This window comes from Hippoglossus stenolepis, chromosome 19 (genome assembly GCF_022539355.2).
Source record: "Hippoglossus stenolepis isolate QCI-W04-F060 chromosome 19, HSTE1.2, whole genome shotgun sequence".
NCBI lineage: Eukaryota > Metazoa > Chordata > Actinopteri > Pleuronectiformes > Pleuronectidae > Hippoglossus > Hippoglossus stenolepis.
Genome location: NC_061501.1, coordinates 13,971,842 through 13,986,008, shown reverse-complemented (window position 1 = coordinate 13,986,008; position 14,167 = coordinate 13,971,842). Strand labels below are relative to the sequence as shown.

General features: G+C 43.4%; 2 protein-coding genes across 14 annotated transcripts in view; one reads left to right on the top strand and one right to left on the bottom strand.

Annotated features, from left to right (window-relative positions):
- Positions 1–5,406, bottom strand: part of esyt2b (extended synaptotagmin-like protein 2b) — a 29,725-nt gene extending 24,319 nt beyond the window's left edge. For 4 of the 9 annotated variants that reach the window (XM_035142098.2, XM_035142100.2, XM_035142101.2 and 1 more), the window contains exon 1: positions 4,771–5,403. In XM_035142098.2, coding sequence (XP_034997989.2) covers positions 4,771–5,169 — 399 coding nt within the window. In that variant the 5' untranslated portion in view covers positions 5,170–5,403. Of the gene's footprint in view, positions 1–4,770 lie in introns of all 9 variants that reach the window. The other 5 variants (XR_004694158.2, XM_035142106.2, XM_035142105.2 and 2 more) reach the window with 2 other exon arrangements.
- A 211-nt stretch (positions 5,407–5,617) lies between these two features.
- Positions 5,618–13,695, top strand: dync2i1 (dynein 2 intermediate chain 1). Of its 5 annotated transcripts, XM_035142092.2 has the most exons (24): positions 5,618–6,056; positions 6,221–6,274; positions 6,369–7,062; positions 7,147–7,214; positions 7,300–7,545; positions 7,650–7,706; positions 8,144–8,194; positions 8,356–8,361; positions 8,464–8,698; positions 8,881–8,983; positions 9,149–9,278; positions 9,356–9,467; positions 9,551–9,645; positions 9,755–9,884; positions 10,061–10,233; positions 10,512–10,674; positions 11,084–11,197; positions 11,333–11,394; positions 11,694–11,745; positions 11,851–11,911; positions 12,239–12,338; positions 12,446–12,577; positions 12,796–13,019; positions 13,184–13,695. In XM_035142092.2, exons 1-24 carry the CDS (start codon positions 6,042–6,044, stop codon positions 13,353–13,355), a joined length of 3,249 nt encoding a protein of 1,082 aa, XP_034997983.2. In that variant the 5' UTR covers positions 5,618–6,041; the 3' UTR covers positions 13,356–13,695. The 5 variants fall into 5 exon arrangements, with proteins under 5 accessions (XP_034997983.2, XP_034997985.2, XP_034997986.2 ...); XM_035142094.2 differs by lacking the exon at positions 6,221–6,274; XM_035142095.2 differs by lacking the exon at positions 7,650–7,706.
- Positions 13,696–14,167: the final 472 nt, after the last annotated feature.

Here is a 14,167-nt window from a genome sequence, read left to right as displayed (position 1 = left end):
ATCTATATTTATTAACCTGCATTGAAATGGGTGAAATTCTTTTTTTTCTTCCATTTTCAGTGAGGACAATTACCACTTCATATAAAATCATTGCCCTTAGATGCCAAGGTGCAGAACCGTCCTGCTGAAAACAAGAAGGTCGATATGCTATTAACTGTTTGCACTGGACTGACTGTGTAGTGTGTTCTTCTCTTTTGTCCCATTCTGTTTCAAATTGCTCTTGAATTACCCAAAGTGCAAAATCGTTCTTGTATTTTTGAATACATTTTAAAGCTGCTACTCGTGTTTGAATATGTAATATTTGGCGTTGGCATTCAAATTACCTTTCCAAATATGACATGATGTATTGTTACCTTGAGACAAGTCCTACAGATGAAGATAAATTGCAGCCACACCAGCAGCACTCTGAGGCTGTAATTTCACACACTGGTGCTTTGAGCTAATGCCAACATGCTTGCAGTGACAAGGCTAACATGTTAGTGCACCAACATGTTGCTAATGAGCACTGAACCCAAAGTATAGCTAAATAGAACATCATCAGTTATTAGTAAGTCATAAATCAAAGTATGTGTGGGACTGAGGTATTAAAGGTTCATCCAAAATTTTATAGCATCAAATAACTAATTACACTTAGAATTACCTAGAATGACAGAAACCATCCTTGAGAAAAATTGTATTTGCACTCTGACTTTTTAGTTTGGTCCATGTCTCATGGCCCAAGAAGGCCCAGCAGAGGATGTTCTTCCTGCGGCAACTGAAGAAATTCAACATGCCGCAGAAAGTGATGGTCGAGTTCTACACGGCCATCATTGAGTCCATCCTCACTGCATCAATCACCGTCTGGTTCGCTGCCTCCACTGCCAAGGACAAGGGCAGACTGCAGCGGATCATTCGGTCAGCTGAGAAGGTCATCGGCTGTGACATGCCGGCTCTCCTACACCTGTTCCACTCCAGGACCAGGAAGAGAGCAGGCAAGATCATTGCTGATCCTTCCCATCCCGGCCACCACCTATTCCAGAGACTCCCATCTGGAAAAAGGTTCCGGGCCATCAAGACCAAAACCTCGCGCCACCTGAACAGTTTTTTCCCCATGGCAGTGGGGCTCACAAACCCCCTAGCCCCCTGCATCACACTGACTCTGCCCCCGCACATAACTTATAACTTATATATTGTTGGCACTATCCGGAACCAATCACTGCACCTTAGCACCGTACGTGCCTATTGTTTTTTCTGTATATATTGTTGTTTTATGTCCGATTTGTTGTTATGTCCAAAGGCACCAACCACACCAAGGCAATTTCCTGTATATGTAAATATACTTGGCAATAAAAAGAATTCTGATTCTGATTCTGATTCTGATTCATCCACTAACACGGAGGAGGCAGTGTTTCTGACCTTTACTGCAGCCAGACACCAGGCACCACTTTTGTGGATCCATCAATACAAGAATTGTTCAAAGAGAAGAATACATTGATTATATGAGCTTTCTTTTACCATCTTTTTGTGTTAACTGATGTAAGATAACTGACACCAGATGAGTAAAAAGCTAAGAATTGAATTTATCTCCTCACATTGAGTGTGAACAAGGTGCACTCGTGTTATTTGTGTTATTAGGCCGACAATATTGGGCTGAAGGGGATTTTATTGAGTTGCACTTTGCCGAATCACTCTGAATGGCCAAAGTAAATCAGCCATTGATTTAACATGAGCAAAGGGAAATGCCCGGAATTAAGTCGATAACAAGCACAAAGGTGTCCAACCACGTACAAGCCCCCTTAATAAATAACAGATAAACAAAGCTGCCCCTCCGCCACAACGAAATTGGAGGCGTTTATTTCTTCATCTCAGCTGCAGGATGAAGTGATGCAGCCCGCTGGAGTGCTGGTGAGATATGACACTTGGTGCGACAGCTACACAGGACAGCACTACTCCTCATGGAGCAGCCCGCTAAAGTGCTTATCCAGCGTTTACGTCAAAGTGTGGATGAAGCACTGACGGGAGCAAGGAGAAAGGGGAACACAAAGTTCAAGATAATATGACAGAATCAGGCCCATGGTTCAGTTCTGAGGTGGAAATGATGCAGCTCACTGGACGAGACACTGGCAGGGCTTCTTTATCACACCTGACAAATTGACCCAATTCAGAAAATGTGGGTGAAGCGATGGAGGGTTTATCCAGCAGCACACGTGTTTTGTGTTAAGTGCTGCCAGAGAAAAGCTGTGAAGCAAAAAAGTGTGAGCGAAGCATCTTTCTTATTCAGCCATTGTTACTGTGTCGGTGTGACACGAGTTCAAACTCCCTATAATCAGCACAAAGAGTGTAGAAACAAATATTTAAATACTTAATTATGCTCCCTGAACAAATGGAGCAGAGACAGTTTGATTTAGCTGACATGGACACTAGTATCTCTTTTTAAGACACACAATGCTTACCTCTAAAACTTCTGCCTACATCTCATAAGTCACTCTGACAGAGGTGCATTGAGAGGCCGACTGCAATTCAGACAATCTGACTCCTCCAGACTAAATCAGCTTTCACTTAACTGAAATCCAGCCGAGGTTGAACAACAGCATATCGGCTTCCTTCTTAACCACTGTGCCACTAATGACACAGAAATAAAAAGTTCTATGGACAATTTAATTTTGTTTTTACTTTTTCAAATAAGTACGGTTTTAATTGAATATCTGAAAAGTACAAGAAGGCATCGCCGGCATCCAGGATATTACAATCTTACTCAAGATAATAATCTTGATCTTTTGATCGACTCTGTCAGAAGTGGACTGTATTAGTTTATCAGGAAGTTTTCTGGTGTCAGGCTCTTGCAGAAGTGCTGAACTGGACTGCATCATATTGTTGTTTCTCAGGTTTTTCCACCTCATTAACAAGGAGGCAGAATATTTCATTTCAGTGTTGTGTAGGTCAATGTAGCACCAGTAACCCCTGCCTCAGTATTAAACATATACTTGATTTAACATCTCTATGGCCATCGTCATCCTCATAGTATCTGTGGCACTACAATGTATTGGGAGTGTCAAATACAATGGCCATGGGAGTGCACTGTATATAGAACTGTTTTAATGATTGGTAAAGGTCAAGCAGACCACAGTGTTGTAAATGAAATGAAACAGCAGCTTGTGAGACTATGTGCATTGTTTTCATTTTTATTCCCATGTGACATTAAACTAAAACACAGGAAATTATTTAGTGTAAGTATCTGCTCCAGCAGGCGGCCAGAGACTCATTCTGTGTGAATACCGCTGAGGATTTGGCAGCAGACGTTCGGGGAAAGGGTCCAGGGCACTAAAAAAGGTTTCGTGAAAGCAATGCCATCTCTGTCGAGATTCATTTGCCTAGTGGGGAGAAACTTGCCTGAGCCAAGATTGAGGAGTTATGACTCTAACTGGTAAAAATCTCCCCCCGCGATGACAGGACTGGTACGTGCTCAGCTTGTCAGTCTGAAGCAAACTGATCCATCACTGCGACGCCCCCCTGGATGTTGTCATGTAATTTCCTGTGATGTGATGGATGCCCAGCTACAAACAGTATATGATATGTGATATGTAAAGTAGTGCTTGACTTATTTCTCTTATTAACCACAGACTCAGAGCAGGGGGTGGACTGAGGTCCCTGTAATGATGCCTCTTTCCTTTAAGTGGGATACATTTGTCCCCCCCCATCGAACTCCACCACTCCCCCATTTAATAGTCTCAATGCATCCTGCACGACCATGTGTCAGCAGAATAAGCTTTTAGCAGTTCTCAAAACATGAGACAGCACTCAGCATCCCACCCCAGTCGAGCTGTGACTCTGGGATGAGTCGGATATAAAAAAAAAAGTCTTGTATTTACAGTTTGATAAGTTGAGCAACTGAGACTTGGAGCTCGTTGAAATTTGCAGTTGTCAAGCTGTATTTTGCCCTTGGATGCTGTTCGATCAACTTCAGTCTTAACAAACTGGACCCCTGAGACGATATAACAAGGTTTTAGGAAGAATAAATCTTTCCATTTCACTCCGATCCCCCCCCCCCAAGGAAATACATTGCACTGGAAAATAAAATAGAGCACAGTCAGTTCATCGTTGACTTTTACACTTCAAGTATACTGAGGATGGATCGATTCATATAAAATTACTATTTTATAAATCATTGTTTAAACTCTCTTCGGGGGACTAGATGCATTTATTAATATATAACTATAATACAATTGTCTGGCTCTGCTCTAAAACACTGTATAGTTTCTGTTTGGGTACCACCTCATTAAATGCGACCTATGTTATCGCATTCATTTATATACAGGGGCTGCTGAGGGCCCAGGAGTGGGTCCAAGGCTAAATCCTAACCACTAAACTATTAACCCTGACAAGGAAAAGTCAAGAGCCCCAGTGTTATCCAACACTTTCTGCCAGGATGGTGTTGCAGTAATAATAATAGAGTGAGTGCACTACAAGGGAGATAGCAGTCTGCATCCCAAAATAACAGGGACCCTGTGGGCATGTTTCCTTTCCAGCGTGGTGTCTGGTTCACCATTGTACCCTGCTGTATTTAGACTGGGGCTCAGTGTAATGTCACTGCTGGGAGGCACAGCTGCTCCATCGTGGCTTTACAGCTCATCCCTGCTCCTCCTGCTCCTGACAGCTGATTGTTTTTTTTATTATTCCTGGACACTTAAAAAGTCTTGTTCAGAAAAACACTCAGAGATCAGCTCAGGTATAAGGTGTGTGTGTCCGTGTCTGTGTGTGTGGAGGTGATTTCCTGAGCTGTGCTCCACTCACCCATGGTGGTAAATCAGAGGTCGTCAGGCTCGGCTTGACACCTCTCTCCTCCTGATCGAAGAAAGCCAGAGCCCGGTTGAGTCGGCTGAGTTTCCCCCCCGTGTTCCTCCTCCACCAGAAAAACACAACAAGTCCAATCAGCAGCCAGCTGAAGCTAAACTCAAAATAGCCCAGGGCGTAAATGGGGAAGATCAGGACGAACGTCTTGGCGAAGTGGACCCAGGTCTGGGTCAGCTCGCCGGCGGAGGACAGCGGGGCGTCCTCGGGTGCGCTCCCCGCCGAGGGATGGGGAAAGTTGGCGCTGGGCTGCGCGGGGCTCGGCGCCGTGTGTCCGTTCTGTTTCGGCGAGACACCGGGTGAGTTGGCTCCTCGCACCGCGGTCATGCTGGCCCTTGGCATGCTTCGGTGTCCCGGAGTTCAAACTGTGAAAATGTAAAAAATGGGGGCACGGTCTTGCGACTCGGTTCCCATGTGCGGTCGCACCGGAGCTGGGGGGGCTGTTCTCACGTCAGCTCACCTGCACACCAGCCCATCGCATTCGGAGGAATCCCCCCGGTTTCGGTTAAAATCCAAGAGCCGCATTCCGTTAAAAGAATCAACTGGTCCGGTCCACAGTCTCCCTGCCTCCACACGGGGAATGAATGACCAGGCTCCCGCTGCTGTGTGAGCTCCCAGAGGTGCCTGCGTGTAGCCTAGCTTACAAACAGGAAAACACCGCCACCTGGTGTCCAGTGGCGGGAGCCGCTGTACAAACCAACACACTGGCAACGTCAGCGTGAATTAAACACTGCCATTCTTAAAACACACATAGGAAAATAAACATGCGTACATGTTAAACACGTGTTGATTAGCAGCTTGCTAGCTCCGGTTAGCTCGCTTTCAAATAACGTTACATTAGAAATGACGAGCACAGATAAATCGCTCGAAAGAGGTTTTTCGCATATTTACCACTTAAATTCACCTTAAAAACATCTGGCAGTAACAGACACGCGAACCTGATGTTACAGTCGATAGAAGAACACATTTTTAAAAGCTGTGGAAGATTAAATGGCTTAAAAAGTCACCGTGGAAACTGGGTGTTGATTCCATCGACTGCTCTGCTCTCCATTAACAAGCCTGTTGTCAGGCTGAAGTGACGCGGTCTCCTTGGTTTCCGAGCAGCTGCGCATGCGCGGTAGAGATCTCCCCATCATGGCGGCGTCGCTACAAACATATGAGCTAATTTCACGGTGGTTTTAAAAGCTCCAGCAATAAAAAACCCGGATGAGAACATGCACAGTGACAAGGTGAGTACTCTGTGTTTGTTAGGCTACAACCAGGAAGTGTGTTTGTCTGGTAGAAAGTGTCGTGTCCGCCGTGGTAACCTACTGACACTGTTATCTTACGTTGTCTCGCAGTTTCTGTTGTTGTTAATGAAATCCAGTCAATGCAAGATGATGTGTTTATTTAGAAACTGAGCAAGGAAGACACATGGAGACCAGAAGACCTGAGAAAATATGTCAGGGTAAGTGTGTGAGTGTTAAAAAGCCCTGCAGGAGGGATGAATGAGTTTCTAACACAGAGAAATATTAAAAAGTTAAATATTTTTCCTTTTCCAGGAGGGTGGACAAGGCGATGACCGAGTCAGGAGGCGAGACGACAGCGAGAGGAAGCACCGTGCTGGGGAATCCACAGAGAGACGCCACAGAGACCCAGAGAAGGAGTCCAGACGAGAGAGAGACAAACACAAGGAGAGGGAGAGTACGAGGGAGAGGGGAGAGGAAGACAGAAAAGACAGAAACGTTGAGCAAAGGAAAGAGGGCTCACGAGACAGGAGAGGTGATAAGGAAAGGGAGAGAAGAGATGAGAGGGACAACGAGAAGGAGAGAGGGAAGGAAAGAGACAGACTGGTGGATGGGAAAAGGCACAGTGATGATTATGGAGGGAATAAGGACAGGAAGAGGGATAGAGAGGACAAGCATGATCGGGAGAGAGACCAGGAAAGGCATAGAAACAAGGAGAAAGACAGGGTGAGGGATGGAGAGAGACGGAACAGGGGGGCCGGGGACAAAGGGAGGGAAGAGAGGGAAAAGGAAAGGAGGAGGGAGGAACGAGACAGAGAGCACAGGACTGAAAGAGAGAGGAGGAGACAAGAGGAAAGTGGAGACCCAGGAAGAGATCGGATAGAAAAGAACGACAGGGAAAAGAGAGAGCGACTCAAAGATGAACATGAGGAAAAAAGGACTGACAAAGAAAGGCGAGAAAGACATGGAGACAGGAAGCATTCAGAGCAGAAAGAGGAACGAGGCAAAGGTACAACTGCGTGTAAATTTTTTTCTCATCCTATTTAAATAGGATTTCGATAGGAGGTCATTATATCTGTCTTTCTGATTTTAGAGTACAAAGAAGAACCCAGACGGCATAAAGAGGAGAGAGAAAGAAGACACAAAGAAGGAGGACATGATGTAAGCATCTGTATTCATAATGATTGTCCATCAGTATTTTGCATTTTAACAAAAGGTAAACAAATCACAGAATGTTGCTCTCTAGGATCCAAAGCGGAAGCACGACAGTGAATCTAGCGAGGCGAAGAGGTCAGGTGAGGAGGAGAGGCATCGTCGTGGTGACAGAGAGCGAGGAGACAGGGACAAACAGAAAGAGAGGAGACACCGAGAGGATAAAGATCCAGAGAGACAGCACAGAGACAAAACGCACAGAGAAGAAGAAGAGAACCCAGAGAGAAACCACAGAGACAATAAATCAGTCTCTGACAAGACTAATACAGTGAAAACAGCGGTAAGTAGAACCATCAATTGCCTTTATAGCCTTCATAACATCAATCTATCACAGTGGATTCCCTGATGGCTTCTATGGCTTTCTTCTCCCACTTGTCCAATCAGGAAGTTGAGCACTGGACAACTAGTGATGTGAAAGATGTAGGAGACACAGAAGAGCCTGTAAGACTCTCAGCTTTGTTGCCCTGCTCACAACCTTCAAGGACAAAAAAATCCACTCTTGCATCTATGGGGACTAATTTTTAGTTTGGTGGCTTGTTTATTTATTTATTTCAACCATAGTCACTATAATTGAATGCCCAGTACAATTTAATTCAATCACCCAGCTATGCTTTGCTTTGCTCGCACGAGAACAAACCTTGCTTTAGCTCATACTGCAGCGTCTTGTACCAATTTAGGAGCTCTAATATAAAAACATCCTTCTTTCTGGTTGGGGAGTATTTGGTCTGTGAGCCACCTACTGTCCGGACTCATTACTGCAGTGTGCTCTTTCTTCTACTTCCAGCTTCATTAGAGTGAAACATCATCCTGAGGTGTATCTGCACGCTTTACTGCAGTATTTAAAATATCTCCTTCATGTACTTATATCACATCCACAGGTTGTTGATGCTGAAGATTTGGTTGACCAGGAATATGAAGATGATTTTGAGGTAAAAAGAAAAAATATATATGTTTATGAAATATGTTACATACTTTTAAATTATACAGTTTTGTTCTGGATCCTTCTCTTTGAGTTTTATTGTTGTTTTGTAACATTTATTTACTTATTTTTGTGTTACTTTTGCATGCTGTAATCGATTTACATTCTAAGAAAGTGGTGAGTATTGAGAGCTTTCACAAGTATATGTATTTTTATTCTCATAGCATCTTGGTTAGTTCTTCAAATTTTTCCTTACACATGTTTTTTCTCTGTTCGAAGGATTATGAGGAGGATTTTGAGGAGTTGGATCCGAGTGAAAATGAAGGCGAGGATGAGAAGGAGTCAGAGGAGCTTCAGCCAGTGGGGGAAGAAAGAGAGGAAGTTACAGATCAAAAGAGAAAAGAGATTGAAGCGATTCAGAGAGCAATGAATGAAGAGAACGAGAGAGTTGGAACAGATCATTCCACACAAAGTACGAGTAGAGAGGAGGAAGACGGAGCTAAGTTGTCCAGAGGTACGGTTCTACTTTATGTTTTATCTTCCTGAGAGACATTGTTTAACACTTGCACTTGGTGTTATCACATGTTAATGTCCATCCATATTTTTTCCTCATGTCTGATCAGAAGACACTTAATCCTGGGGAATTTTGTGCAAAATTACTTGAGATATGATGTTTTCTCACTGCTCTCTTAATAGGACATGAAAAGAACCACAGTCGAGCTTCTCAACGCGGGAAGTTTATCGACTTTGTGGCAGCAAAACAGCGAGAAGTCAGCAAGAAGGTTGCCACAAAACAGAAGTAAGTTCACTTAAGAACTCTTGTTCGTATTAAATGGGAAATGGATCATTGTAATGTGGCTGTATACCTCTGGAGGAATATCAATATCGTGCACATTTTTGTGCAGGATCGGTGGACTTGTTCTTTTACCTTCGATTTAAGTGTTTGGTTTTTTTCTGTTTCCAGGAAACGCAGCACAGAGCTGCTCAAATTAATTGATCTGGATTTCTCAATGACAGTTTCCCTTTTGGATCTCCCGCCTGTAAATGAATACGACATGTACATTAGAACCTTTGGAACCGCAAATACCAAACAGGTCAGTATTTACTCTTTATAGAAGAAAAGAAAAAAAGTTCATTTCTGAATAATACATGGTGTCTTCTTCCTTCGCAGGCTTATGTTCAGTGTAACGAGGATAACGCAGATCGAGACATTCAGACAGAGGAGATAGAAGTGTGTGAGAAGTGGACACAGCATCCTCCAGAGCACAGTGGAGCCTGTGGAGGTGAGGAAACACCAAGATAATTCTCTCATCAACTCACTGTTTGCACGTAGAGTTCAATAACCGTGTTTATTATGCTTTTACAGATTCAAACTTCTCTCAGGAAGCTCAAGGAAGAAACATGTACGAAATGAACTTTGATTCCCAGCGTCTGTCAGCGTTTCTGCGCTCAGCCTCCCAGGTGATCCTCTTACACTTACACACGCTACATAGTTCCTTACTCCCTACATGAAGACTTTCTGTTTCTGCTGCACTTCATAACTCCTGTTGGGTGTTGTGACTGAATCAAGGTCCTGGTCGTCCTGTTGGAAGAGAATCAAGCTGAGAGAAAATCCCTGAGCAAGTTGAGGACTCAAAAAGACACACTGTCGTTCAGCGATGGAAGTTTACAGCTCAACACCAAGTTGCCTTTTCTTTACGGTACATACCACAACCAGAGAAATCACGAAGCACTGTATCCATGACTCTATTTTATTAATTGTGACATGTTAATCATACCTCGTGGTTTTGTTTGGATGATAACAGTTGTTTAGAATACACGGTATAAGCCTGCACATGCACGCGAACCAGGTTGTCCTTACTGTTGTCAATCGCAGGTCGCCACATCAGCCTGGTGCACTTCTCTCAAGTCCAGAGGCACACCATGATGTCCGTCCACGCACCTACAACCAAACCCAGTGCTGTGCGCCTTGACAGCTGCACCCTCATCTGCATCTGGAACATCTGGGAACCATCCAGGCCTCAGAAGATCCTTGTGTATGAATCTGAGGTGATATTTTCTGCTTCTCTTTTCAGTTATAGCAACATTTGCTGTAGTAAATGCTAAAATTTTAAGTCACAATACAATTAAAAACCTACTTTTAGGGCAGCATATATAGATTCTAACACTTACTTGCTTATCACCTGTAAATTGTATTGACAGGATCTACATTTTGTTGTGTTACAAGAAAGTGCCCTGATGTTGCCTTCAAAATATAACAGATACAATCAAAGTAGTCTTACATGCACTGAAACCAATGTATCCCTGTTTTAACTTCACTGTTCCAGGTGCAGTGTTGCTGTTTCAGCCCTGGAAAGGCCATATTGGTGTTTGCAGGCACATCAGTTGGCTCTGTGGTATTGTGGGACCTGAGGGAGCAGACCAGTAACCACTACCGCCTGAAGATAGGGGAGGAGGAGTGGACCTTCAGACAGCCTACGTTCTCCACTAGTATGTCTCCAGTGGTAGTTGTTTATTTTCAGAGCAAGAATATGGACACTAATGATTGATAAAATAATAGAAAATGTACGTGTTCGTCTATGTTCCTCTATATTACAAATAGTGCCATTATATAAAGATGGAGCTGAAATTATAGCACACCATTGGCCATGCCAATTTCTGCAACTACCAACTTTTAAAAACATTCTCTCTGCCCTAATCTTTCTCTTAGTCATCTTTGTTGTTGCCACTGCAGTTCCAGCAAACTAAATGTCAGCAGGCAATATGAAGCAAACATCAGGACAGTCGCTCGGGACTGTATAAGCCCTTTCTCCAACTAAAGGTTCAGAGGCTGTTTTCTTATGTAACATTTGTGATGATTCACTGTGCGCTGATGTGCTCTCTTGCCTTGTCAACGCAGGCGCAGTGATGGCCGCCTCTGCCCATTTATCGTCTGTGTCGTCTGTAGAAGTTGTCCCCTCCACCGCAGCAGGGGGCCTGAGGCCGGAGGTCCCCCTGCTGGCATCTGAGGAAGGTATGGAATGTTATAGGAAAGGTTAACACATTAATTTCAGCTCTTGAGTATCATTTTCTATACATGCCATATGTTTTTGCCATTCACAGTTGGCTTTATATTTCATTGAGTGTTATTCTGTTTCTTGTAATCCAGAGTCTTCAGGATTGTCTTTCCAGTTGGCTTCTCTGGATGAAAGCGGGGTTTTGAATTTCTGGGTACGTTGAGCAACAAAGTGGATTCCAGGGTGAGACACATGTGACCAACATACAAGCAGGCAGAGATGAAAGGGAACTGGTGCAAAAACACAAGAAAGTGAATTATTGTAGTTTGGCCCCACACCAATTCTCTTAATGTGAACACACAGACTTCATTCCATCACACATCAAAAATCCCCTTAAAACCACAGAAATATCCTTATTATCACAGTAATATACGTTCTTACACAGATAGATCTACTTTAACAGAAAAGATGTGCCACGATGGACTGGCATGATGTTCTATCTCTGTCCTGCAGGTGGTGGTGGAGCTTCCAAAAGCCAACGAGGCCGGCTCTCCAACAGATCTAGGTAACACATGTAGTATTTTCTTTTTTCCATCGACATACTCATCTTTCTCTCTCCCGCACACACACATGTGGCGCCAGCTTCAACTTTGCTCTTTGTCTCCTGCAGGGCTCAGACCTGGGGGCAAAGTGAAGTTGCTTCACAGCTCCTCCCTGCTCACTGCTGAGAGGTGAGATTGATAAATAGCCGGCGATGCATCCGTCACTGCCAGGCACCGGGCTGAAAATACCCCACAATGTCTTTGCGCGGTGCAACACAGCTGCTCTGCCGTGGTCATGGGATCTTGTTTGTTATGTCCGGCGGGCTGTTGTTTTTGTCACCTCCACATTCGATAGGGACATGCTGTATGAGTGCTCATATAGGTGCAATGTGAATGTGATGCATGAGGTGTCATATTCCAGTGTTGCCCAGTTTGTTTTTGGCTGGGAACGTTTTGACCCTTGACCTCTGGTTTTGTCATTTATTTTCTCCCTCTCTCGCTCCGTCTGGCTTTCAGGGTGTCACCGAGAGACGCAGTGAAAACAGGCCCATTACAGACTCTTCATCTAAAGTTTCTCCCATCTGACTCCAATCATTTCTTTATTGGCACCAATATGGTGAGCATAACATTTTCAGCCAAAGAATTATGTATTTTCTAAATTAATTACCTAAAAATATTCAGTGGATCATGTTTAGCAATGTGACAATGTCCTTTCTGTCCAAGGGTCTTGTCAATCATGGAACCAGTCACAGTTTGAAGGCTACTCCAAAGTTTTACAGGTTTCAGGAGGCCGGAGTCCAACCGGTTGATGTCAACTCAATCCACTTTTCTCCCTTCAGGCAAAACATGTTCTTGGTGAGAGTGCAGTTTTTTCTAAATTAAAAGGAAAGTTTGATATTTTGGGAAAAAGGAATTTAAATCTAGCATATTTTATAACAGATAAGGCCAGAAGCCGGCCAGCTCAGTTTAGCATAAAAACTGGAAACGGGGGGAAAACAGCTGGCACCTCTAAAGCTTTAATTCAAACTCAAGTCTGAAAACTATATATATATTCTATTTGCTTTGACCTCCAGGTGGGTTGTGGGGACGGCAGCATCCGGCTGCACACAGTCAGCCACGAGCAGCCTGTGGCAGAGTGGAGGAGCAGTACAGCGGGTGAACCGGTGGTCTCGCTGCAGTGGGCCCACACCAGGCCGACGGTCTTCTGTGTGCTCGATGCAGCTTCTCACCTCCATGTATGGGACCTGCTGAAAAGCGACACAGAGCCTGTGCTCACAGAGAGGATTTCTGCGGACAGGTAGCACCACACACAGCACGCACGCACACACGCACACACGCACGCACGCACGCACGCACACACGCACACACACACGCACACACACACACACACACACACACACGATGAGTTTTATATTTGTCATATGATGTGTTGATAACAGATGTGTGCTTTCTGTTTTTCAGGGTGACAGCCATGGCCGTGTTCGGAGACTCAGGAAAACAAAACACATATTCAGGAGTAGCCCTGGTGCACGAATCAGGGAAAATCGAAATGCAGTATTTCACAAGAGATTTTACTGTGAGCGTCCCTGCAGAGGAGGAGAAGCTGGAGACAATGATGACCGAAGCCTTCTGAAGTGGCTGCGTTTAGATGATTATTACTTTTTCAAAATTTTGAAGAGCATAAAGATCAAATTATGAGTCTATTTTTGTCACTGTCACTTTTCATAGCACGTCACAATTCAATTTGATGTGTGTTGAATTTTCCTTAGAAACCGATGTCACATGGCTTCAAATTTGTACATAAACAGCAATGAGAGGAATGTGGCTAAATACCAAAGATCCTCCGGAATTCAATTCATATCCTCCATAAAAACCATAGTAGTAAATATATAATGTAGATGTTTGTTGATGTACATATTTATATTTTCTAACTAAAATTTGTAAGGTGGAATCATTTTTGTACAATAAACTGAGTATATATGTCGTTGTGTTGTTTAATGTTGAGATACATTTTTGTGCCGCGTAATTCTAATCACCCAGCTAATCCACGTTTAAAATGTTTAACTCGGGGCTAGAGCCAGGATTCTAAAAATACTAAAATCCTTAATACACTTCCTGCCTCAGAGATCTGACACAAAAACTATTATTTTAAAACAGATTTTTTTTACTTTTAAGAATAAGAGTCCTGATTTTTTGTAACAGTATATTATTCCAGATAATCTAATCGGCTGAGTCCAGTTGTTTTTGTCATAGTCATTATAAATGACATAAAATCAATAATAACAAAACATTCCTAAAAGTAAAAAACGAACTGATTTTAATTCTGGACACTGTTTTTTAACTGAATTTAGTGGCAGTGACATGATGAATCTGTGTTGTTTTTTTGTTAGTATTATTTATTTATAAGAGGAACTACTTTTTCTCCGAAGTCAAAGTTGGGACCTG